Raw genomic sequence first — 24,683 nt, 5'->3', positions numbered from 1 at the left:
ACTGGAAAACAGGCAGCAGGCTCCCTGTTTTGCAGATGAAATTTAACACATCGATACTTTAGATTAAAAAAAAAACAGGAATTTTGATTTTTTCAAAGGAATGGATGTAACCCCCGGCTAACACGCAGCCAAGGACATCATGGGTCTGGTTCTTCTCCCTGGAACTGGGACACTTCATCTTTAACACACGCCAGTGGAATTGCATCACATGCAAGAGCCATAGTTTATTTACCAATTTTTTAAAAAAATTTGAAAAATCTGGATTTACAGAGGAATAACAAAGATATTACGGAGTTCCCATTTAGCCTTTATCAAGATTCTTAGGTCTGGGAAAAATATATATGCCCCCAGTGGCTCCTCTTGTCTCCAGGGAAGACTCTCAGAGGGCAAGGATCACATCAAACTCATTTTTCAATTTCACATCTGTCAGTATGTGTTGTGCAGACTGCAAATAATTATAGGATAATATTTTAAAAATATGATCTTCACATAATATTCTGTTTTTCCAGAACTGCTTTTTAAATACACCATCTCCTTTGAGTGGCACAATTGTTTGGTAAAAGAAAGCGAAAAGGGTTGCACCACCATTTCATGGATGAAACACAGACTCACATTTGGTTTTGCAGGAAACCTGCTCACGGAACGTTCTCCAAAGGTCCTGGCTCCTGCAGGTTTATTTTTCAGCTGTGGTAATCTAAGGAAAAATTGACAGAATTATAAACAGTAAAATACCCTAAGGAAATAAATCCTACCACTTAAGTCACAGTGTTAAAAACATTCTCCACTTATCCTATTTAATTAGTTAATATTTATATACATATTTCTTACCTTTATAGCAAATCTGAGTGCAAGTTGAACTAACCTGAGTAGGTATATACAAGAAGATCTATAGTTAATTTATGTGAGGGTGGAAAATACGGAACTTTCTATGGCACTGAGGTTTAAGTTTTAAGGACAAAAGAGTGAGGGCTGTGACCAACAGGGTGGCGTGGACGCCAGATGCTGCTTCTCTCCCCAGTGCGTGGTCCAGCTACGGAATACACGTCTCTTCCACACCAGGACACTTTAGTTCACACCTCTCTTTCATGATTTAAATTATTAACAGTGAAACTTCCTGGTGCTACCCTACTCTATCGTAATGCAGCTCAGCCTTAAAACAAATGTTCTCTGCAGTGTGAGCCAATGTAAGCCACTTCCCTTTCTACTTCATCAATCCTGCAAATACATACAGAACATGTATGGATACCTGTGTTGATGAATTCATTTACAACTGACACAATTTCAAATCTGTAGGATACCTCGGCTCTCTTATGCTTTATAACCATACTGTTTCCTTTCATAATACATGCTTTTGTCATGGGAGGACTGCTTTCTTGTAACACTGTAAATGTGGAAAGAACTTCAGCCACAGCCTCCTGGTCCTGTGGTCACAAGGCTCATCCCTGGCAGAGCTGGGGCTGAACACAGCCCGTCTGACTGGCAGGTGGTCTTCTCTCAACAGCCCCACCTGGACCCTACACCACCCGTCACTATGGCAACATGGTTTTCACTCAGAGTTATCTTAACCACACATGTCTTTACCCATAATTTTCTTTGTTTCCATCTTCAAATACAGGAAAAGCAGATGACAAAGAAGAGATGATCTTATTGACTCCCCAAGCCCCAGAAGATGGTGCATTTTCTGCAAGAGTACAAAAACTGTAGTTAATTGTTTTGTAGGACAAAAACACTACCCTTTAGTCGAAACTTTAATTACAAATAAGAAAATGGAATAAATAACTGATGTCAGCTTTGGAACTCCAGGCCATGCGGTAGTCCCTCTGCGCTGACAGGAAGGGACTGACTGCTGTTACAGGCGCTAGCACCCGGGCTTCCAGGCCTCAAGCCCCTGCCACATCTAACGCAGCGATCACCATGTTCCTAACACACAGCTGTGGTCACTGACACTGAACACAACTCTCCACGTCTTTTTCTACAATTAAGCTCTTAACTCTGTCTTCACTGTGCTCTCTCTCTGGCTTCCAGCAAAAGTCCTCTGACTTGAGACAAACAGGAGGTGGGGGGTGGGGCGAGTCCTGGTCCCCAACACTCCACCCTGAACACCCCTCTGCCCGGCAAGGCTCAAGTTCCCCTCAACCACTCAGTCCTTCCTGGCCACTCCTACCAAGGCCTATTTTGCCTTTCTTTAGCACTTACTATTTTTAAAGAAACAAACCAAGTCTATGACACACACTGAGTACGTGGCAAAACGCTTATATTTTTTACTTCGCAACATGCCCGTACCTGACAAGCTAACCAAGGGCAGGCCTACTTCTTGCATAATCCTTGCTTTTTCCGTGGGCAACTACCTGCTATGTTATCCATCTAGTAGCTATTAAATAATTTGTTATTATTACTTTGAAACTGGGCTTCGAACTCATTTTGACTTAGAGATGGCCATTCCTCTTTGTCATCAGAAATATCAGGAAGTGTAGGAGCCTGAAACATATTCATGATGAAACCTTAAAAGAACAGAAGAATAACTGTAAACATGATTGCAAAAGAGCTTTCACTAAGTCACTGACAGACGTCACATATTCAAACAACAGGCTTTACGTACCGAGAGCCTCCTTCGTGTGCACAGTGGGTGATGGCTGCGCTTTGGATGGTGTTGCCTGAACCAGTCCCAGAGATGTGTTTGGAGTTGTGTGAAAGGAACTCGTGTTAACAACCTTCTGTGTTTCACACCCTTTTAAAGAAATGGGGACAAAATGCCATGTCAGTGGAGAAATCAGAATAATTCGGAAGACACACAATTTAAGAAACTTACTATACATTTTATTATTGGTGCTAATTCTCACTTGTTGTCACTAGATCGTGTCCACTGACCCCATGGACTGTAGCCCGCCAGGCTCCTCTGTCCGTGGGATTTCCCAGGCAAGAATACTGGAGTGGGTTGCCATTTCTCTCTCCAGGGGATCTTCCCAACCCAGGGCTTGAACCCAAGTCTCCTGCACTGGCAGGTGGATTCTTTACCACTGAGCCACCTGGGAAGCCAATTCTCTCTAGGAATTTCCATTATTCTAGTACTATCACGTCTCTTATTTGATCTTTATAATAGTCCCACAAGGTAGGTAAAGAAAGAATTATCTGTTAACAGAAAAGGAAATAAAAGCTCAAAAGAGTTAATTAAGCGGCTTGGTCTAAAACCATATCAAATGAGCCTAGTCATCAATAGCACCCTCTGTTCCACTCTATCCCAAGAAATAGTAGCTGTGCTGTAAATCTTAGGACCGGTTTTCCATCTCACTCAGCTGGAGGCCAGGTACGGCCCTGCACAGCCTGAGCCCTCCTAGCTCCGACCTCATCTTCCTCACCACCCCCCCCCCCCGGAGGCCACTGGCTGCTCTGCTGTGCTCAGAACACATGAGGGACATCGAGGACTCTGTCCTGCTGGTACCTCTGCCTGAAACGGGTTTTGCAAGCTGGCTCTGTCTTTACCCAAACCGCACTGTCGTTGTGAGCATCTTTCCTGGGTCCCTCTGAAGTTTCAGTCCCCTCCCTAACAGCCACACTTCCTTTGCCCCTCCGAGCGGGTGGGGATCTCTGCCCTTTCTGTTTGTGACTGCACCCGCAATCACTCAGAACAGCACTTGGCATCCGCTCGTGCTCAGTTTGGTCCTGGTTCAATGTAGGTGTCACCTGCTTTTTCAAGTAGCTCTGCTTCCACTGAACTGTCATTGGAAAGAATGTCATGGTACATGGGAGTGGGAAGTGAATGCCCAATCCATGTCCTATTTTATTTATAAAACTTACTTTTATGTAAGTACCTCTAACGAAGTAGTACAAAACAGAAATATTATACATCACTTCCAACTAACCACCGTTGCTTCCTCACAACATATTAAAGACAACTCTTGTTTTAGAGTACTCTGCTGGGAAATTTAAGAGGAAAGTTTTCACAAATCAAGTTTCCAAAGGATTCTAACTAATAATCTGTGACTAACAAGTAGATTTCCCCCTTTATTGGAAATGGCCCAGGGCTTATCTAACCCCTGCAAGAGAGAGCTGACAACCAAGTTCGTTAGGGCCTAGAGTCCCCATAAACTGTGGCCAGCTAACAGACCCCTGAGTAACTTGGATGAGTCTGGGCAGAGATCAGACACAAGTGTATTACAATTAAACATTACCTTCTTTTAACTCTGCTCCACTCTGTGGCCTGAATTCGTGAGTACTTTTGTTCACACACCTGGAAGAGAAAACTCTTGAGACACACTAACTCTCAAGAACAATAAAAAAATGTTGGCGATTACCAGCCTGTTTTTAAAATACAGATGGGGGACTTCTCTGGTAGCCCAGAGATTAAGAATCCACACTCCCAATGCAGGGGGCACAGGTTTCATCCCTGGCTGGAGAAGATCCTGCATGGCACGTGGCATGGCCACAGATGGGACTGCCTAGGTCTACAGTGTAAGCGACTTTATTTTTTATTTCATGTCCTTTTGAGGACAGTAATTATTACAGATAAAGGCCAGGTATTCATGTTTGCTTTACGTAGTGATCATAGACGTGAACACCTGATAATCATTTGCACACGTGGAAGGGAGGTTAAGGGTCTCCCTGACTCAAACGATGCCATTTGTTACACAGGCAAAGGAGCTGACCGGCAGCTCTGGGTCTGGGTGCCCAGCGTGGCTCTTCTGAGTTACGATGCGGGAAAGCGCTGGTGCCTTTGCTGTGGAGCCGTAGTGCCTTATGCTCTAGACTTCACAGTTATCAGGAATGGAAACAATGCTACGGAGGCACTTACATCACAGTCTGGTCTAAGTCCAGTGGGGACAGTGGACTTCATCTGTCTCTTTAACACTGCTTCCCTTCATGAACCCTGTGAGGATGGGAAGTAAAAAGCGCAAGGCACCCTTAATTTCACAAATCCCCATTTTTGGATTTGTGAGTTTTATAAAAACCTGAGTTTTATATGCAGTACAAGCGGAAGGTGCCTTTTCTCTGCCACAGTCAGCTGTCCAGGCCACTGAGAGTGTGAGGGGGTCCACTCGGTCCCTTGCCTGGGCCAGGGTCAGGGTCAATCCGCAGTGCTTCTGAGATCTGAATGCTCATTAGGTTAAAGAGCCTCATCCTTTTGTAAGGGATGGCTGGATGCGCATGTCTACAGGGTCCGTCACTGCTGTTGTGACTATCTTATGGTCATGAGAATTAACTATGAAGAGCTAATGAAGTCACACCCCGCACACAGCAGTTCTCTTCTTAAAAAATTTTTTTTGGCCACACCACATGGCTTGCGGGATCTTAGTTCCAAAACCAGGGATAGAACCCACACCCTCCGCACTGGAAGGGCAGTCCTAACCACTGGACTGCCAGGGAGGTCCCAGCAGTTTACGTTTTACATACATGGTTCAATATAGGACACAGGTCTGAATTAGTATCCTAAGGTGACTGCAAAAGCAGGATCATTTAAAATCTTATTTCCAAGGGAAATCATTGGTAAGGTTAACCTCAGACACCAAGGAGAACCAGTCCTTAAGAACCATAATCTGTGCTAAGGGTTTTAGCCCAAGGGAAAGATGGGAGCCTCACTTTCATTTTTCCTGGAAGAGCAAGAAAATTTTTTATATGTTTCAAAAAAGAGACAGAGCACCAAAGTGATTGAAGATAATATAAGCAGAACAAGTGATACGACAATAATTATCATCTCTGCCATCTAGGAAAACTGCCCAGAACTGGGGGGAGAAACCTCCCCAGCAGTGTATGAGACAGATTTTGGTATACTGCATAATGGGTATTAATCCCAAACTGTCCCAGGGGACGACAGAAGGAATATGAGAACACACTATCAAGTATCAAGTAAGAATCCAACAGTCAAGGAACTATCTGGACTGTAATAACCCCTACATTATGTTCCGTCAGAGTTGGTAAGCAGAGGCAATTTCAGTTTAACAGCTGCATATTCCTCAGTTACAGAAAGATTGTTAAGTTTCAGGGCATCAGAATTTTTAATTCAAGAGAGAAGTATGAAGTAGAACAAATATTCTTAAACAGAGTAAGTGAGGTTGAATGATTTGGGGCTAATGTTTTGGCAATTTGGTTTTTCCACTACATGCCCATCTAAAAATTATTTTGAGGAACAAGCCTCGCCCATCAATTGCACGCTGCTCTCACTACTGCAGGTCACACAAAGAAGCCACCGCGCACCATTGCCACCGCCACCGTCTCTAGGGCCCCCTCTGGCTCACCTGGCATCTCTGCTGCCCCCTGAAAACACGGCATCTGTCACGTGCTGGCCTGCCAAAGGAGCCGGGCAAGCTACACCCTGGTTGGCGGCTGGGGACACCAAAGCAGTGGTGGCAGCATTCGCCATACGAGGAACAGAAGATGCCTCTCTGGGTTTCTCGTCCACATTCTTCGAGGTCTGCTGAGAGATGGCTGGAAGACCCGGAGCTCTTAGTTCCTGCTGGGAGTCTGTATGCGGCTCCAAACATGCTGGGCTGACCTTTCACGGTAAGCAAACAGACAAAAAGCCACGAGGCTACCAGTTAGGTCTTACGGCTTTCCAAAGACAGGCATCTGTCTTCAGTGGACGCCTGCCTCCTGAGGCAGCCTCTTAGCTCCCTAGGTATTTTGAAATGAACAGTCAACAACAACAAGGCCACACCCCATGCTGGATGCTTCGCTAGCTTACTTAACCACAGATTCAACTGGTGCTTTGTATTTCTAACCACTAAATAGCAGCCGCGACCGTGCATCAGTATTTAAGAACTGGTACATTTTTCTTTACTTAGGGAAAATACTAACAAATCAATGTCACCAAATGCTCATAATGGTGTTCTTCCCATTAAAATACCCTTGGTGACCATTTTCTCAATGAATAGGAAACATGAATATTAATGTACTAACTGCCACAAAAGCATGGCTCATCATGGGAAGGACATGGACACAGGCCTTTAACTTAATTAAAATCTCTGCTTTTCTATTCATATGTACTTAGACTGCACATGTACACTCTTATATTACCAAGTTAAAAGACAAAGAATTAATTCCTCAGCATGTAAAAGTATTCTCACAAATTGTTCAGGAAACACTGAATAGCTAGGGCAAGAACAGTTATTTCACAAACAAATGGACAAAATATAAAGTTTCTTCTCAGTAGTCATCAAAAAAGAGATAATTTAAATGACCTATACCATTTTCTTATCTACTGAATTAGTAAAGAGCAAAAATAATCATAATATTTACTTCTGAAGAAACATGTTAAAAAACAATCATCAGACCTTCCCACAGATATCAAAACACGCAACAAAGTTACAGAAAACACAACATGGAACGAGCAAGACGAAGCCTACTGACCAAAGCAGAGGTGCTCATTTCAGAAATGGTCTCTTATACATTAAAAACTCAGTCTACGATAAAGACATTTTAAGGGCTTCCCCGGTGGCTCAGCGGTAAACAATCTACCTGCAATTCAGGAGATGCACGTGTGATGCCTGGGTGGGGAAGATCTCCATTCGGAGAAGGGAAAGGCCACCCATTCCAGTATTCTTGCCTGGGAAATCCCATGGATAGAGGAGTCTGGCGGGCTACAGTCCATAGGGTTGCAAGGAGTTGGACACGACTGAAGTGACTGAGCATAATTGGGAAAAGCTGAGCTGGTGAATAAATGACTCAGGGACAACTGGAGATCTGTTTGGAAAATACATCCTCAGACTGCTCATATACAGAAATAAGTTCATTAAGAGAGGTTTCTGGTTAAAGACAGTGGCTTAAATATGTGTTTTATCATCCACATCCTCCCAAAACCTCACTAAAATGACAGTAAAGGAATCCTAACACCTCAAACAGCAGTCAGGGAGGTGATCTCCGGAGAAGCGCAGAAACTTGAACGTGTCTCAGAATGGAAGTGAAGGTAGAGCTGAAAACAGGAATGTGGCCACAGTAGGTCTATAGGAAAAGCAAGCTCTGAGACCCATTCCTGCAGGTGTTGCTGGCTTCTCAATACAAATTAATCATTATATTTGAATTTTCATTCTGTAACAGTCATTGTGCTACTGCTGCTGCTAAGTCGCTTCAGTTGTGTCCGACTCTGTGCGACCCCATAGATGGCAGCCCACCAGGCTCCCGTCCCTGGGATTCTCCAGGCAAGAACACTGGAGTGGCTTGCCATTTCCTTCTCCAATGCATGAAAGTGAAAGTGAAGTCACTCAGTCATGTCTGACTCTTATCGACCCCATGGACTGCAGCCTTCCAGGCTCCTCCGTCCATGGGATTTTCCAGGCAAGAGTACTGGAGTGGGGTGCCATTGCCTTCTCCGAACAGTTATTGTACCTCCCCTAAAAAAAAGAAAACCAGATAAAGGACTATATACACTAATGTACACACACACACACACACACAACACACACACACACACACTACACACCCTGTTCTGTAACCTCGTTTCTCATCTTGCATTGTGACTGTCCTCTGGGCTGGTGCTGAGAAGCCCACTGTCACTCTGACTCCTGGCTCTTTAAACGTGACTTCCATCCTTGCTGGAAGTGTGTCGGATGGTCTTTCCCCCCAGTTCTCGGTGGGGGGAGGGGGGAATAATTCGGAAAGCTAGTAACTAAACTGACATCAGAATTAACTCTAAAAATAGAGCATGGAAGGGACAAACAGCAACAGAAATCACTGCAGTGGGTGTGGGAAGCGATGGGGAGCCCACATACCTCAGATGTCCCCTGGGAAGAGGGCAGGTTCTCCTGCGACATCTCCACCACTTGGTGCAACTTCTTATGAAGCTCATCCATTTTCTGTTTTAATAGTTGTTCTTCCAAAGCATTTGCTTCTTTCCTTTTCATATAATGCCTCTCTTCATTTACTTTAGGAAAGACAAAGTATAGTTTGCAGGTGAGATTTAAACTCAGGTCAACAGAAGAATCGTGCAAAATCAGCAAAAGGTTATCTTTAAGATGGCAACTATTTTTTACTAGTCTTTTTCCAAGAGTATTAGGTTTTTAGAACTGAAACACTACTTTTCAATTATAATTTTTACCTAACCTCAGCACAGTTACTTTTAAGTTCAGGGTGCTAAGTTATAAAAATGTACATGATAAGCAACAAAAATATTTGGTAATAGCATGGTATGATACCAAGCACTTTTAACAACCACGACTGTGCAAATCATTTGAAAATGGAAGTGTTTTTAAAAGATAGAAGTTTCTCGGTGCTTCCAAAGAAATAAGAGTAAAGTGCACTGAAAGGTCAGGATGTCAAGGACACTGCTGTCGGTCCCATTACCAGCAACTGGTTAACATAACCACATCACATACCAATCAAACTGTCCAGCTCAGATTTAGCATCTGTGCAAGGCACGAAAGGGTCCTCCCCGAGTGTCACTGACTGTCCTCTCGGTTGTTAACCAAACGAGAAATAACGAATAAACAAAAATTGGCCAACACAGGGGGCACAGCACAAATAGTCAGATGGTGTCGAAGTCTTGAGAACAGAGGTTCATTTTCCTCTGAGGTCCATGTTGTTACAGCAAACACGTGCTGTAAACTGAAGAGCCAACGCTGCTGCTAACATCCAGTCTTCCCTGCAGAGTCAGGGCCGTGTACAGCACAGCCGTGAATAGCACAGCACTTTGATCAGAGGACTCCTGAACGTCTTATTTATAACAGCTGCAGACTTTGAAAAATCTCTTCTCAACTCTAGTTCTTAATTAATCCTTTACAGTATAAATAACTGACCCAGGGGTTTAGAATTGCTAGATACAGAAGCTCAAATCCATACAGATGTTATGTGAAAGCTTAAAAGTATCTCTGCGTTGGCATGGACATCTCCTTTAGTGCTGTTTCAGCTCTAAGCTCTGCTGTCAAGACATCAGTTTAAGCTTTGGACAAACGTAGATGCTACACTAGTGTTTAACAAAAGTTTTAGGCTTCTGATGGAATGAGCTAGAGATTTTTTTTTTTGAGATTCTTTCAGTACAATGAATTATCTACTACAAATGTAATTACTCAGAGATGAGAATCATGTTAAGTGACCTAGGCTATCTCAAATTTAAGACTGCAAGTACCCCATTGTTCATGCTTTCTCCGTAGATTGTATTTCTGGGCTCTCAGCTCTTCAAAGGAAAACTCCGATTCTCCGCGAATAAGCTTCTCCTTGCAATACATGACAACCTGCTGAACATCAGCTTTGTCTGCCACAGACGGGTGTGCAGAATATTCTGATTTGGAAATCGTGATCACCCTTTGTTCCCTAAAATGGGGAAAAACACATCGGTTATGACAGTGTACTGCAATGGCTCTGGGAGGAAAATCAGTCAGATGAAGGCACCGATTGTACTTGCGTGTCCGACCCTTTATCACCAGCTGCAGGTGTTGCTCCAGAAAGTTGTGGACCCTAAGACAGAAAGAAACACAAATGATCACTTATCTGAGAAGAATCCGTCATCCAGACGACTGCAGAAAGCAATATGGAAACACTTGAGGGGTTTCTGAGTCATCAAGTAGATTTATGTGTGCTCTTTCAAGTTACGATTAATCGCTGAAGCCTTGGTTTGCATGATCACTTTTATGACAGGTTTTACAACTAAAGTCCAATAAGAAGTGTTTGGACCTGTGGGTCTTCTTCCAATAAGAAAGACCCATAGTCTAGGGGCTGAGCCACAGGCCATAAGTGTAATGAGATTAATATTCCAAATAGCTACATTAGAAAAAAATTCTTAACATTTTCTTCTGGTACTGTTCTCTGCTCAGGAGTCCACAGTGCTAGCATTCAGTCACTAGACAAGTATTTACTGGACATCTCATCTGTGTCATGTCAGGTCCTGAGCACTGACTGTGAACAAGATCCACCTCTGCTGCCTAGACGCCTACAGCTGGGGCAACAGGAAACAAACAAGATGGCACGCATGAGTAGGATGTAAACTGGGGCAGCGTGAGTATCTGTCAAGGTTGGAATTCACAGTCTCCTTCTAAGAATGTGTTACATTAATGAAACGTAATACATGTGCACCTGGAACAGAGGCATTTCCATAGGATTTAGCTTAAAGCAGGTCCATAGCAAACTCAAAGAGCACCGGTACCCTGAGGAGGAAAGATGCTGGGAGAACGGAGAGAACGTGTACATGCAGATGAGTCACTTGGCCCCTGCCGTGGCAAGCAAGGGTCCAGTTATTTACTGGTTGGTGGAGGACATGGAGCTGTCATCTGAGCGCTTCTGCTGTCTCATTGAAAGTAAGTGTGCCAGTTCCTGACAAAGAGGTTAGATATAGTCAGGCCCCAAGTTTGAGGAGAGTAAAAAGAAGTTAAAAATTATCATTTGGCATCAGTGAATAGAAAAGGAAGCACAGGCAATGTGGAAAACATAAAGTGTGAACGGGGAAACTGGAAGCATAACTGCCAGGAAATAGAAGAGCTCTGGTTGAGGAGGCAGTTCCAGGATCAGAGCATTTGAAGTAGACTCAGGTGTCTGCAGATGGGTGTGACCTAAGCTAGAGACTCCTGGGCCAGGGAAGGGAGACCCACAGAGCAAAGAAGGACAAAGGCTGCTGGGGGGGCAGGCGAAGGCAGGAGGTCATGCAGGGGTGTCACCAGGTCAGACAAGTACAGGAAGTTACGGTCAGACAGTGAGTGATTTTCCATTTAATACTGGAAGTGGGCAGTGGGTGATGACAGGCCCAGAAAGGCGCCACAGCACAGGTGGCTGACGTGGAGCTCAGTCCTGGGAGACAAGGTCAAAGGAACGAGGTGCCCGAGGGACACGAATGGCAGGTGGGCTGGCCGTTCAGCACCCTTCCCGGTTTCCACGCAACTACAACTGTCATTACCTGATTCTTAGAAATGCAGGCTGGGTTACTTCCTGGATTTGAGCTTGATGTTACCATTTGATTTAAAATCTGAGCATCATGCAGAGGTTCTGAGGTTCTTACTATGACACGAAATGCATGAAAGAAAAAGAAATAAGGGTGAAACCATATTAAATGAATACAATACAAATACATTCCCCTGATCTTTCAATAAGTAGCACTGAAAAATGAACTCACTCACACTATCTCAAAAACATAATTAAAACACCTTATAAATAAAAGTAATGTTGTAGAAACTATTTTCTAATCAATTCAAAATGCCCAAGGAAGTCCCTGAAAGAAATGTAAACTCTAGCTATTTTAAACAGGATAAGTAGTGCTTATTGCTGAAATGTAATCTTTATTTCTTAAAAAAAAAAGAAGAAACTCCATTTCTTTAAAAGTTGCATTAAATACATTTAATTTAATTCAGAACAGATGTACTCCAGAATAAGTATTGTCACTCAATTTGGGGTAATTTTTACTTTTTGAAAATCCTAAAACTATAATGAAATTGCCAAGCTTTTTTGTGTTTTTTTTTTTTGGTGAGTTTTTCTTTTAAAGTGCTAAGACAGAGTCCCTGCTATGCAGGGCTATGAAGCAGGCATTATTATTATCAGAGGGTCTTCCCCGTTACCTAAGATAATATAATCAATAAATACTGGATGGATGTGATTTTAAGGGGAAAAAGGCAGTGCAAATCAGAGACTAAGTTACTGATATTTTGGATATTTTAGAAAGTGTTATTTTACCTTGAGTAGGCAAATGGGTTTCAGTGAGGCGTGTCTGAAACATCCTAAAAGACAACAGTAAAGGCATCAATATAGATTACAATTCACAGTTTAATATGCATTTATATTAGAGTGAAAACTAAACAGGATAGACAGCTTACTGTGATCTAATAAAGACTGAGGTTAAAACAGATTGCAAAGTTGAATTTTAGATTTGCTTCAAAATTAAGAAAAAAAAAACCTGGGCTTATTTTCACACCTAATGCACTTAATTAGAAAAATTCCTCCTTTTGCCTCATGGATGTCAGTATTTTATAAATTCACATAACAAATGTACCCTGCTCTGTGGGTATCAATATGCACATGTTACAACATGCACACACTGTAGGCTTTTGCTGGTGGCTCAGCAGTAAAGAATCCACCTGCAGTGCAGCAGACTTGGGTTCGATCCCGGGTCGAGAAGATCCCTTGAAGAAGAAAATGGCAACCCACTCCAGTATTCTTGCCTGGAAAATCCCTTGGACAGAGAAGCCCGGTGGGCTACAGTCCATGGGGTCACAAAGAGTCGGACAAGACTGAAGTAACTTAGCACGAAGCGTGTGCTGATCTTTGTGAAAAAAAAAAAAAAAAATGTTGGAAACAAATGTTCCATTCTAGAACAATGAAATTATGCCACTGCTCTGGGACAGATTTCACAACCACTTTCTAAGTGGTATAAAAGTCCATAATTTCTTAAGAGCAGCACAAAGCTCAGCATATACAACAGACACACAGTGCAGTTTACTACTGTAATACAGAGACTAAGGCACACACGCAGGCACAGAAAAGACACTGGAAGGAAGTGCTCAAAAATATTAATGGTAATATTTCTGGACAGTTTTTCTTTACACTAATTCCACATTTTCCCCAATGAGAAGCATTTCCCTGTACAAATATAACAATAAAAATCTTTAAAGAGCAAACCACTACGTTTCAAGGTAGGAATCACTGTGTGGAGTCTCACTGTCAAACTACCTGTACTGTTGTTGCAGCAGCTCTCTAGGTTCGGCCTGGTTCTGAATTCCTCTCCGAAAAACGGCATTGGCGTGCTGCCGCTCCCCCTGGGCTTCCAGATGCCCGGCCCAGGCTACGTACAGAGGAGCTGCTTGGGTTCCGATACCGTGGTTGTACAGAAACTCAAAAAACTGGTGAAGGTCACTGTTGCACTTGGCCTGCAGAAATCCAAAGCAGACAGACATGAGAGAAGGGCACTTGCCAGGCGCGCTGGGGCTCCTAGTTCAAACAACACTCAGTGTTCGTCTTCAAGGAGGCAGCATGATGCACTTGGCAGGGGAAGGCCTGTGTGGTCCTCCGATGGCAAGCCTCAAAGTCAGCTCATCCCCCTCCTTGACATTCAGCGTCCCCCACTATTTCCCAAGACAGTAGGTTCTGTGCCGTAATATTAATATATAAAGTTGTACTCATTCAAATTCCACAGGGTGTGTCTAATCCTCACATTTTGAAGCTTAGTAAAGATAGATAACAAATTCCTGTTTACTTTATCTATTCCATTCATGATTTTATGACCACAACTCGTGCCCCAAGCCTTTATTTCAAGATTGAACAGATCCAACCTTTCAAAGACTAACCTGAGGCAGCCTTCTCCTTTTAGCACTAAATTTCATTTCTGAGAGTTAATATTTTCTTAATTATTCACAATGAATTTAATTTACTTGAGGAACCCTCTTTAGCACCAGGGAATGCCTGTTTATCTACTCTTTCCTGAACACACTTCTCAGCTAACAAACCTTCTTTTCAAGGTTTCTACCTTGAAAAGTGAAAGTGTTAGTCGCTCACTTGGGTCAGTCTTTGTGACCCCATGGACTGTAGCCCATTAGGCTCCTCTGTCCATGGGATTCCCCAGGCAAGAATACTGGAGTGGGTGGCCATTTCCTTCTCCAGGAGATCTTCATGACCCAGGGGTCGAATGCAGGTCTGCTGCATTGCAGGCAGATTCTATACCACCTGAGCCACCAGGGAAGCCTGGTTTCTACCTTCTGTTGTCACATTACAGGCTTTACAGAGAAGGAGGATTTTAAAATTCAGTCACTGATTCCATAAGACAGACGCCAAAAGATTGTAAAATACAAGTCTCTGGCCACACAACTTAAAAAAAAAAAAGTTATGACTTAGAAACATAAGGAATCAAATAAAAAATACCCAAAAACTGATCCTAAAATCTGGGGTAAAAAGCAAAAGTACAGCATGACGAGGGATGTGATTATACCTCTGAAAGTATACTTACAAATTGTAGACAATAATTGATGAACCTTGGGTCATTGTGATATCTCTTCTTATCTAAAAATTCCTTCATTAGATGCTCTAATAAAGTTGTTAAGTATTCTTTATTCTCAGGAAAATTCTCTTCTACCCATTGCATGTAACTAGAAAAAATATGGACAGTGTTAATTTTTCAGGGCCGCATACAGTTTGTTTATAGAAAAAATAAATGAAATGCTAACCTTTCCCATTCACCAAGTGGGTCATCGCCCTTGTAGCTCTGCATATGGGCTTCAAACATTCTAGAACGAAGAAAAATAGGTACATGGGATTATTAGGAATACTTCCTAAAAGCAAAAGTTATATTTCATATTTATCATGAATATACCTTAAAATAGAAATCTGAGACATCAATTCAAATGCTATAATAAAAATGAAAACAGTATTCACTCAGAAGTCAGAAACTCAAAAGCAGCGTTGTTTTCAGAAGAAAGCAAGACGCAAGGCCCCTGAGGTGGCTCTACAGGAAGCAGCTATTAATAAAAGGTCTCCAGTTCCAATGTCACAGCCACCATGAGGGGCACTTTGCTGCTCCTCCTTCTAATGTTGGGACCCAGGTGTGGCGTTGACCCAGACCCCTCGCCTTGCTGCTTAGGAACTCAGCTGGAGATGTGAAGAGAGCTCTTGAAAGGTGCATTACAGCCCACGGCTATTCACCCAGTTATGTCTGACTCTTTGCAACCCCATAGACTGTAGCCCGCCAGCCTTCTTTGTCCATGGGGTTCTCCAGGCAAGAATACTGCAGTGGGTTGCCATTCCCTTCTCCAGGGGATCATCCCAACCCATGGATCAAACCTGGGTCTCCTGTATTGTAAGCAGATTTTTTTACTGTCTGAGTCAACAGGGAAGCGCGTGACAGCCCAGGGTCTAACAAATCGGGACTTCTAGGACATAGTTTGCTTTCTGGGCCTCAATGGGACACCAGGCTCCCGAGGGAGGCCACCCGATGACAATGCTCAGAAGTCAGTGGCTGTAGCTCCCTGAGAACTTGCCCCTACTTCTGCATACTCAGCCACAGCTTAAAAAATAAACCAGCCAAGCCAAGAAAGTTCTCCAAAAGGCCCCAGGTGCTAGCAGGATAAAGAAACCAACAAAAAGAAATCTGTAAAATAAGAACACAGAGGGGGACAACAAACACAAAAACCCAAAGGACAGAAGGGCTAAGAGTGCGACGGGGGTTACTGTTTTCAGGTAGGGCGGTCAGGGAAAGCCTGCCTCTCTGAGGGGGTAACGTTTGACAGGGCCAGATCCAAGCAGCTAAGTTAGGAGGAAGGTGAGGGGTGACGAGATCTAATGTGTATTTTAAAACTGTCTCTAAGTGACGAAGTGGGTGGGGGATGAGAACGGTTAGGGAGCTATTGCAGAGTCCCAGCCAGTAGGGGAACTGTTCAAATGCGGAACTGGGGTGTTTTGGAGAAAGAGACAATGAGACTTGCGGAAGGGACTGAACACTGGGTAAAAGAGAGAGCCAAAGTAAGGAAGACTTTCAGGTTTCTATCAAAGAAGTTCGACGATCTTTTCGAGGGGAAAAAAAAAATTTGAAAGTAATATTTTCTTCTAGCCTTCACCTCACAATACAAATAAAATCAAAGTTTCTTATGACTCAAAATCCAGAAGCCACAAAAGAAAAAGCTAGGTAAGTGGACTACTTATAAATAAAAAGCTTCTCTATGTCAAATAAACAAAACACCAAGCAGAGTTAAGAGAGAAATGCTAAACGGGGATGACAAAAGAGCTTCTAGAAATTGGGGGGGGCGAAAACAAACCCAATCCAATTTAAGAAATGAACAAAAGGTATTTCACAGAAAAATATTCAACCTCTCTAAGGAGAGAAATTTGCCTCACTGAGATAACTTCTCATCTGCCAAACTCCAAAAATATGACAACAATGTAGACGGGAAGTAATGGAAAAAGACACACTTACAACTTGCTTGGAGGTGGGACTGTGCGCTTGGAGGTGGGAGTGTGCTCGGTTCCTGCCAAGGGAACTGGTAATAATATCACCAGAATTACAGATAGATTTCCTTTTGATCTAGCAAACCCACTCCTAGGAATCTAGAGGACAGATACATGAAAAGCATGGTGGGTACAAGATTTTTCACCATGGCACTATCTATTATAGCAAAAGAAGGTCCGCACTCCAAGTGTCCATCAATAGGGTACTTTTTTAGGTCAATTATGGTACGTGAAATACCATGCAGTTGTCAAAAAGAATGAAAAAAGAATCTATGGAATGGCAGACTAAAATCTCCAAGGATAGCATTAAGCAAAAAAAAAAAAAAAGGCAGTGCATATGCTCTGCTACTTTTTATGTTTAATAAAGGCAGGGATTGTACACATACTTACATATGTACATACCTATGTTCGTGTTATTATAAATATTTACATTCTTGAAAAATAAACTAGAAAAATGCTTACATACAAGGCATTGGGAGAGCCGTCAGATAAAGATCTCAGTGAACACTTTTCCTAAATCTTTTTTAACCACATAAACGTAATACTTATTTTTAAAAGTTAAAAAATATTCCTACATCTTGAAACTCCCTCTTGTGCATCATAGCAGATAAGCTCCCACAATTTATAAGCAGTTTAAAAGTTCCTAATTTAAGTTATGAAATAACTTTCTCCTGAAACATATGTAATAGGCTGCCCAAAGTAAGATGCCCATCTGATACCAATCACACTTCCCTAGTAATACAGTCTAAATACACTGTAAAGCAATACTAAAACACTCAGCTCATTAGTGCAAATTAGCCTTTGGAAAGTCAAAATAAGGTCAGAAATATCTGGTTTCTATTTTAAAATGGGGGAAGAGGAGTCTGTAAAATTGAAATCCTTTGCAGTCTGGGCTACAGAAAAAGTCTGAAGGCAGAGTTAAGGATCTGAGTCTTTTGATCCCAGTTAATATTAGACTGGTGTTAATAAAACTAACCAGTTTTAATTTCCGTAGCACAAGATTTAACTGTTTTAAATGCATTTGAAACAGTCTGGATAAATCACCTAAGTCATAAAAAGCAAAGACATGGGAATTTTAAAAATTGTTAGCAGGTAGACATAAATGACAAACAGTGCAACATTTTTTCCCTTAAAGTGCACATTACTCAACGATTTTTAATAATTGTGGGATTGTGGGATTATGGGATAGTGCAATTTTAAGTTCTTCCCCTTTCTAGAATTTTAAAATAAGTGGTTTCGAAAATTTCTCATGAAACCTACATGCAAGTGTTAATTTTTGGGGGGTTAGACATTTTACTTGCACCGAGGCGATCTGCCCAGAGGAGAATTCCTTACAGACAATCAAGGAGCTCTGGGGGCCTCAATTTCATCCAAACCGCCCCCCCACCCCACCCCCCGCCCCAAACTGCCACTCTAGAGGCAGCTCGGTCAAAGGCCCGCGGTCTCAGCGGAGAGTCCCGGCTACACTGTGCTCCCTCTCCACGACTCCCGAGTGGCCCGCAGCGCAGCCGGGGAGGGATGGGGGTAGTGAGGCTGGAAGGGTACAAACTCCAGGGCCAAGGAAAGGGGCGGGAAGGCCAAGGGAGGCAGGTCTGGGGCGGGCCAGGGACCTACAGCCCACTAGGCCCGAACTCAGGTACGCCAGCCCCCGGCGGCCTGCAGCCGGGGATCACGCCCCCGCCCACCCTTCTCCCTCCCACCAGACCCACACCTACTGAAAAACATTTTCCGGGTTATCCATGGCGAGAGGAACCAGGGCAGCAGCAGTCCCAGCTGCGCCGTCGGGTAGTAGCCGCCGCCAAGTCGAATCTCCCGCGCAGCCTCAGTCGCCGCAACGACCGTTTGCAAGGCGCCTGGCCATTGGCCTCGGCTGCAAACGAGCTGGCCAATCACCTGGGCCGTTGCCTGGAGACCAAGGTCCGCCTCCCTCTGGTGCGCCGGCAGCTCCTCCCACTTCCGGCAACCCAGTTGAATCAAAAGCGCAAGCTGAGCGGAGTGCGGGTTAGGTTTCGGGGTGCGGCGTGACGGGGACCACCTAGTTTGGCTCAGGAGTAGGGGCTGAGTTTTTTCCTTAGCCGTGCAAGCTGTAGCTGGCTTACAAAATTACGTGATTAAGGCATCACCCTGAGGAAGGCATCCTGGGAGAAAAATAGTTTCTCGAGGTTGAAAAAATTGTGCCGCTTCGACGCTTTGCTTACTTATATAAACCAGAGTCGTTATGCCTGGTTTATGGAAAGAAGAAAAATAATCCCGTTTATACCGTTCAGACTTGTTTAAGGTCGCAGAGCCCGGGAGGAATGCCTACCTCTGGCTTAGGAGAGGCTGATGGGGTGAAAAACGGAATCCTGCCCAGTGGCACACCTCTCCATTTCCCGCAAAACAAAAAACTTTGTTCCGCGTCCTCTCTGGAAGTAAAGAACCCTAGATGCTGAAGTCCTTTAAATTTTGGTTCCAGATCCAAAAAAGCTGTGGCAGAGAGGGAGTGATTCATCAAAAGCCCAGGGAAAAACCTAAGTGGGTTTTAGCTTAGTGGTTACAACGTAAGGGCATCACGTCTGTAAGCGCTTAAGGGTTAGTTAATGTAAATTACACATGGCAAATAAAGCGATAGGTTGATACCCTTGGAGACCTCCAGGCTTGATTTAACTGATATGAAATGCTCTGTGGGTGCTCTATAGCGAATGAGAGCTCAAGGGACTGGGCAGTTCCTACATCCAACTGGTGATTAAAAGAACAGAAGTTTGAATAGAGTACAGAATGGCGGCAGGACAACTTTCACCATCTTCTGTGGAACTTGGGAGCTGTGGAGACCATGGATTTAGGAATTAGAAAACCAAAAACGAGATCCTTTTGCAAAGGAGCCCAGAAGTCTAAGAAGAATTATGTAATACTCTGATGCTTCCTACCTGAGACTGAATTGGAAGAGTCAACCTAACCTTGCCTAACCCCTTGATTCTACTTCTCGAGGTTCTTTCAGGAGCCACTTGACAGGGCAAGTAAAATATAAAGAGCTATTCATGTGATTACTTCCTTTTAGAGAAGTGGTGTGCATGTTTTGCTGTCTTGGGGCCCTTAAGTTAAATACCTTTTTTAAAAAAATTAGCAGCTTCTGGAAATCCTGATGCTCTCAGAGTTCAGAATTTCTTTCAGGGAAATGATTGATTTGGATTACACAAGTATCCAATTTGTAGGGTTGTTAACTCAGAGGGTGCTCACTCTGGAGTCTTTAGACAAGTTTAGGTTCTGCTGATTATCACAGGAATTAACACAATTTTGTTCTCACTAACTCAAGTTTTCAACGGGTGTCTGATTCCACCTCAGTCACCAATCAGGAAATATTGATCAGGCATCTCTCGTATACTAGGTGCTACTGGATTTAATTGTAACCTTATCTGACTCAGACAGATCTTGTCCTTAAGAAACTAGTGGTATTATCTGGAAGATGGAGATACAGACATAAAACATTGTTGTTGTTTAGTCACTAAGTCGTGTCCGACTCTTTGTGACCCCGTGGACTGTAGCCTGCCAGGCTCCTCTGTCCAAGGGAGTTTCAAGGCAAGAATACTGGAATGGATTGCCATTTCCTTCACCAGGGCTCTTCCCAACCCAAGGATTGGACCTGTGTCTCCTGCATTGGCAGGCAGATTCTTTACCACTGAGCCACCTGGGAAGCCTGTATAGACATAAATAATATTAAGTGCTAAATGAATGTTTGGGACTTCCTTGGTGGCTCAGCTACTAAAGAATCTGGCTGCCAATGCAAGATTAAGTGCTAAATTAATACACATATGATTTCTGCTAGGGGAGTCTAGAGGAGGGAGGGGACATGGGGCCTGTCTGTCAGAGAAAGCTTCTTGGGCAATGGAGGGCTTGACTTGGGCCTTGAACGTGGTGGGGTGGATCTGGGCTGGGGGGAGTCTGGGGACGTCATTCCTGGTGTAAATAAAGGTCACTGAAGGAAATAACCCTTGAGGACTTCTGTTAATGAGCAGTGGAAAGTCTTTATGAAAGACGAATTTGATAGTTTGATGTCTGATCTTACATGCTAGATTAAGGCGTTTGTACTTGATCTTGACAATAAACTGGGCCTTTGGGGAATGAGCAGCATTGTGCTCATAGGACCTCATGGTAGGTATACTTAGCTCAACCCTGTTTTCTAGAGGCCACAGAGCTTGTCTGCCCTCCTTCATTTCTACTACTAGGAGCTTCTCTCCCACCAGGCTTGTTTGTGGAGTAAAGTATTGTGAATGCCTCTTCCCACACTGCCCCTTAAAAAGGGCACACTGACCCACTGATGCCAGACACTGGGGTATATCTAGAGGTAGCAGTAATAAGTATTACAGTTATTAGCATTTATTAGAATCTTACGTGTTTCTGGAAATAATTTCCTGGCTTACTCAATGCCTTCTCTTTTTCCTTAATTACGGACATCCCTCTCTACTATTATTCTTATTCTGTAGGAAAATTGTTGGGTTGGCCAAAATTCAGGGTTTTCTATAACATGGAAAAACCTGAACAAACTTTTTGGCCAACCCAATATAATGCTCCTTCCACACACTGTGTTCATCATAATGTCCCTGTTAGGTTAATCAACCAGTTCCCAATACATCAGGATTTTAGGGGGACAGGGAGGCCAAGATCAGTAATCTGCAGACTCTAAGCTGGCGTTGGAGGCAGAGGGACTGGAAGAAGGTAAGACAGGGAATCAGATCTCAAGGAGGGAGTGTTCTCAGAACACAAAGATGTCTTTAATATGTAAGGAAAAGAAGAGAAAGGTAATTTGATGGCCTAGAAGAATTGATAGAAACAGGCCACTGGAGCTGGGGAAGGCTGCTACTTGTGTAGAGATGTGTTGAGTTGGAGGGTTTACCAGATGTTTGACCTTCCTACGTAACAGGACTAAGCACCACTGAAGGAAAGCAGAGACTGGCCTGATTCAAAGCCGTCAGGAGCTTGTTGAAGTAAGTCTCATGTGCTGTTTCCTAAGTCTAGGATGACTGTATTTTTCTAAGAGCTTCACATTATCTCTACATGTCAGGAGTAAAGGAAGAACTTCCAAAGAGTGTGATGAAGAAACAGTTTGCTACTTTGATGAAAATCTATAAACCCCCAAATGCTGGCAATTTACATAAATCAATATAAGCAGAAAATCCTGAAGAGCTGGCAAATATGTTGCTCGTCTTTTAAAAAATTCACTAATTGGAAGTTCACACCACTGACAGCATTTCAAATTCCATCTGCCCCAACGCTTATCTTCTTTCATCTTCTCCCTTTGCCCTTTTCTCCTCAGGTTTGTGTTGAGTGTAGCGACTGCCATGGCATATCTGAAAGTTTGTTAAATAATAACTGTTGCTTCACTGATTAGCCATCCCTTTAATTTTTGGCATTGCTGTTGCCTTAGTGGGTCTGTTACCTTATCTCCCCAGACCCACCCCAGAATGTGAGTGGGGAGGCTTGTTCTGATCTGAGTGGGAGTAGTGGGTCCACATGTGTCAAGGTCTGCATTTCCTACCTCTGAGGCAGAAATGTGCAGTTACAACTCTCTCTTCCTCTAAAACTTTAAATTAGTTTATCTGCTAATTTCAATATTAAATGTCAATATTTACATATTTCAATATTAAATAAGTAAAATGACTAATAGATTCTCTAAATTGGTAAGGCATTTTTGTTCATATTTGGGCTTTCAGTGACTTGTTTGTCCAAAATAGTAATTTCCCAACTTATTGGAGATGGAAAACCAGACTGCATCAGGGAACATGAGCTCCAGACTTGACTTCCTCAAGAAGCAGATGTGCTGTGCTGTGCTCAGTTGCTAAGTGGTGTCTGACTCTATGCAACCCCATGGACTGTAACCTACCAGGCTCCTCTGTCCATGGGATTACCCTGGCAAGAATACTGGAGTAGGTTGCCATGTCCTCCTCCAGCGGATCTTCCCAACCCAGGGATCGAACCCATGTCTTCTGAGTCTCATCTCCTGCATTGCAGGCAGATTCTTTACCCAGTTAGCTACCTGGGAAGCCAAAGAAGCAGATAATGGGACTTAAACCCTGAATCTGGGTGTAAGTTTCCTGATCTGTAAAATGAAAACTATCTCCTTCTCTTCATAATGTTTCTCTGACTCCCAGTCTCCTATAGCCTCCACTCAATTTCTTAGGTTGTCCCATGATACCAGTCAGTGCTCTGTTAAGAAAAGGAAAATGGGGACTTACCTGGTGGTCCAGTGGTAAAGAATCCGCCTCCCAATGTAGGAGACTCAGGTTCTGTCTCTGGTAGGGGAGCTAAGGTTCCACGAGCCTTGGAGCAACTAAGCCTGGGTGCCACAACTAGTGAGCCTGAACGCTGCAGAGTTTGTGCATCTCAACCAGAGGAGGCTGTGTGCAGCATAGCTGGAGAAGCCTGTTGCGGCCAAGAGCCCACATACTGCAACGAAGACCCAGCGCAGCCAAAATGTCCTTCACCATCTCCCGGAATTTGCTCAAACTCATGTCTGTTGAGTCAAAATTGAAAAGAGAAAGAAAACAATTATTCTTCTCTAGGTTCTGCCTGTTTGACACATGCAGACAATCACAAACACACATGTATCTTCCTTCCACTGGGAAATTTAAAGTAATTTATAGTAGCAGTATTAGCTGTGTTGCTGAAACATCATATAAGATTAGAGATTTATAATTCAAGTAGTGACAGAAAGCTGACAAGTGATTTCAGGGGCTACAGAACATTAAGAATAAAGTTGATATGAAGAAAGGAAAAAATATAAAGCCCTATTCTAGAAATGTTTTTCATCTGAAGGTGTTTTGTTATTTCTGAAGATCCCTTGCGTGGTCAAAACCCAGGATGGACTTTCATATCACTGCAGCCTGGAAGGAAGGATGGGAATCCCAGCTCTCTGCTGCCATCAGTCTCCACAAGAATCTCTAATTGAATGTCCAGTCCTATGTGCTATCCTGGTATTTGTATAATGGACACAAGTGATGCCCAGATGTTATTTACATGTTAGCCTGGTTCTAGAGACCAGAGACCCTATTCCTTTCTCTTTCCTATTCTTCCCTTATTAGAGGCATCTAATCTTATGAGCTCATTTTTGCATCCGGATAAATGGCTGCACTGGTACTAATGGCTGGAATCAAGATTGCCAAGAGAAATATCAACAACCTCAGATACGCAGATGATACCCACTCTAGTGGCAGAAAGTGAAGAGGAACTAAAGAGCCTCTTGATGAAGGTGAAAGAGGAGAGTGAAATATACAAAAAAACTAAGATAGTGGCATCCAGTCCCATCACTTCATGGCAAACAGAAGGGAAAAAGTGGAAGCAGTGACAGATTTTATTTTCTTGGGCTCCAAAATCACTGCAGGCATTATTCAGTAGCACAACAAAGACACCAATCCCTTAAGAAATGCTCAGAGTTTTTGAAGGCTCTGTGTCAGGACCTCAGTCAAAAACCAACTAAATTTCTTTTCTTTTTTTGAAATTTATTTTGGCCATGCCCACTGTCATGGAGGAGCTTAGTTCTCCAAGCAGAGATGCAATCCATGCACCCTGCACTGGGTGTGTAGAGTCTTAACCACTGGACTGCCAGCGAGGTCCCCAGACAAATTTCTTTTTACAATATTATACCTGCATCTCTGAGCATTAGTTCAAAATTTCTCTAGCATTTATAGCCTCTCTACCTTATAACAATGTTATAAGGCAAAGGCTAGGTAAACCTGAGCTAGTATCATTACTGGGATTCTCAAAGTACTGGGGGGTACTGGGAAGCATTGTTGTTTTCAGTCTCTCAGTTGTGTCCAACTCTGCAACCCCATAAGCTGCAGCACACCAGGCTTCCCTGTCCTTCACTATCTCCCGGA

General features: G+C 43.2%; 1 protein-coding gene across 3 annotated transcripts in view; it reads right to left on the bottom strand.

Moving 5' to 3' along the window:
- BUB1 (BUB1 mitotic checkpoint serine/threonine kinase) overlaps nt 1-18,649 on the bottom strand; it is a 33,170-nt gene extending 14,521 nt beyond the window's left edge. The window contains exons 1-15 of one of the 3 annotated variants that reach the window (XM_005212316.4): nt 18,549-18,649; nt 15,060-15,119; nt 14,843-14,981; nt 13,573-13,769; nt 12,580-12,623; nt 11,810-11,910; nt 10,328-10,380; nt 10,052-10,236; nt 8,700-8,851; nt 6,231-6,487; nt 4,170-4,228; nt 2,600-2,728; nt 2,397-2,501; nt 1,582-1,681; nt 613-694 (exon numbers count right to left, since the gene is read on the bottom strand). In XM_005212316.4, the coding sequence (XP_005212373.1) occupies nt 613-694; nt 1,582-1,681; nt 2,397-2,501; nt 2,600-2,728; nt 4,170-4,228; nt 6,231-6,487; nt 8,700-8,851; nt 10,052-10,236; nt 10,328-10,380; nt 11,810-11,910; nt 12,580-12,623; nt 13,573-13,769; nt 14,843-14,981; nt 15,060-15,119; nt 18,549-18,574 (1,689 nt within the window). In that variant the 5' untranslated portion in view covers nt 18,575-18,649. Of the gene's footprint in view, nt 1-612; nt 695-1,581; nt 1,682-2,396; nt 2,502-2,599; nt 2,729-4,169; nt 4,229-6,230; nt 6,488-8,699; nt 8,852-10,051; nt 10,237-10,327; nt 10,381-11,809; nt 11,911-12,579; nt 12,624-13,572; nt 13,770-14,842; nt 14,982-15,059; nt 15,120-16,801; nt 16,975-18,548 lie in introns of those variants that run through there. The other 2 variants (NM_001102011.2, XM_059891213.1) reach the window with 2 other exon arrangements.
- Between the last annotated feature and the right edge of the window lie 6,034 nt (nt 18,650-24,683).

Source organism: Bos taurus, chromosome 11, assembly GCF_002263795.3.
Source record: "Bos taurus isolate L1 Dominette 01449 registration number 42190680 breed Hereford chromosome 11, ARS-UCD2.0, whole genome shotgun sequence".
Lineage (NCBI taxonomy): Eukaryota > Metazoa > Chordata > Mammalia > Artiodactyla > Bovidae > Bos > Bos taurus.
This window is presented reverse-complemented; position numbering and strand designations above follow the sequence as displayed.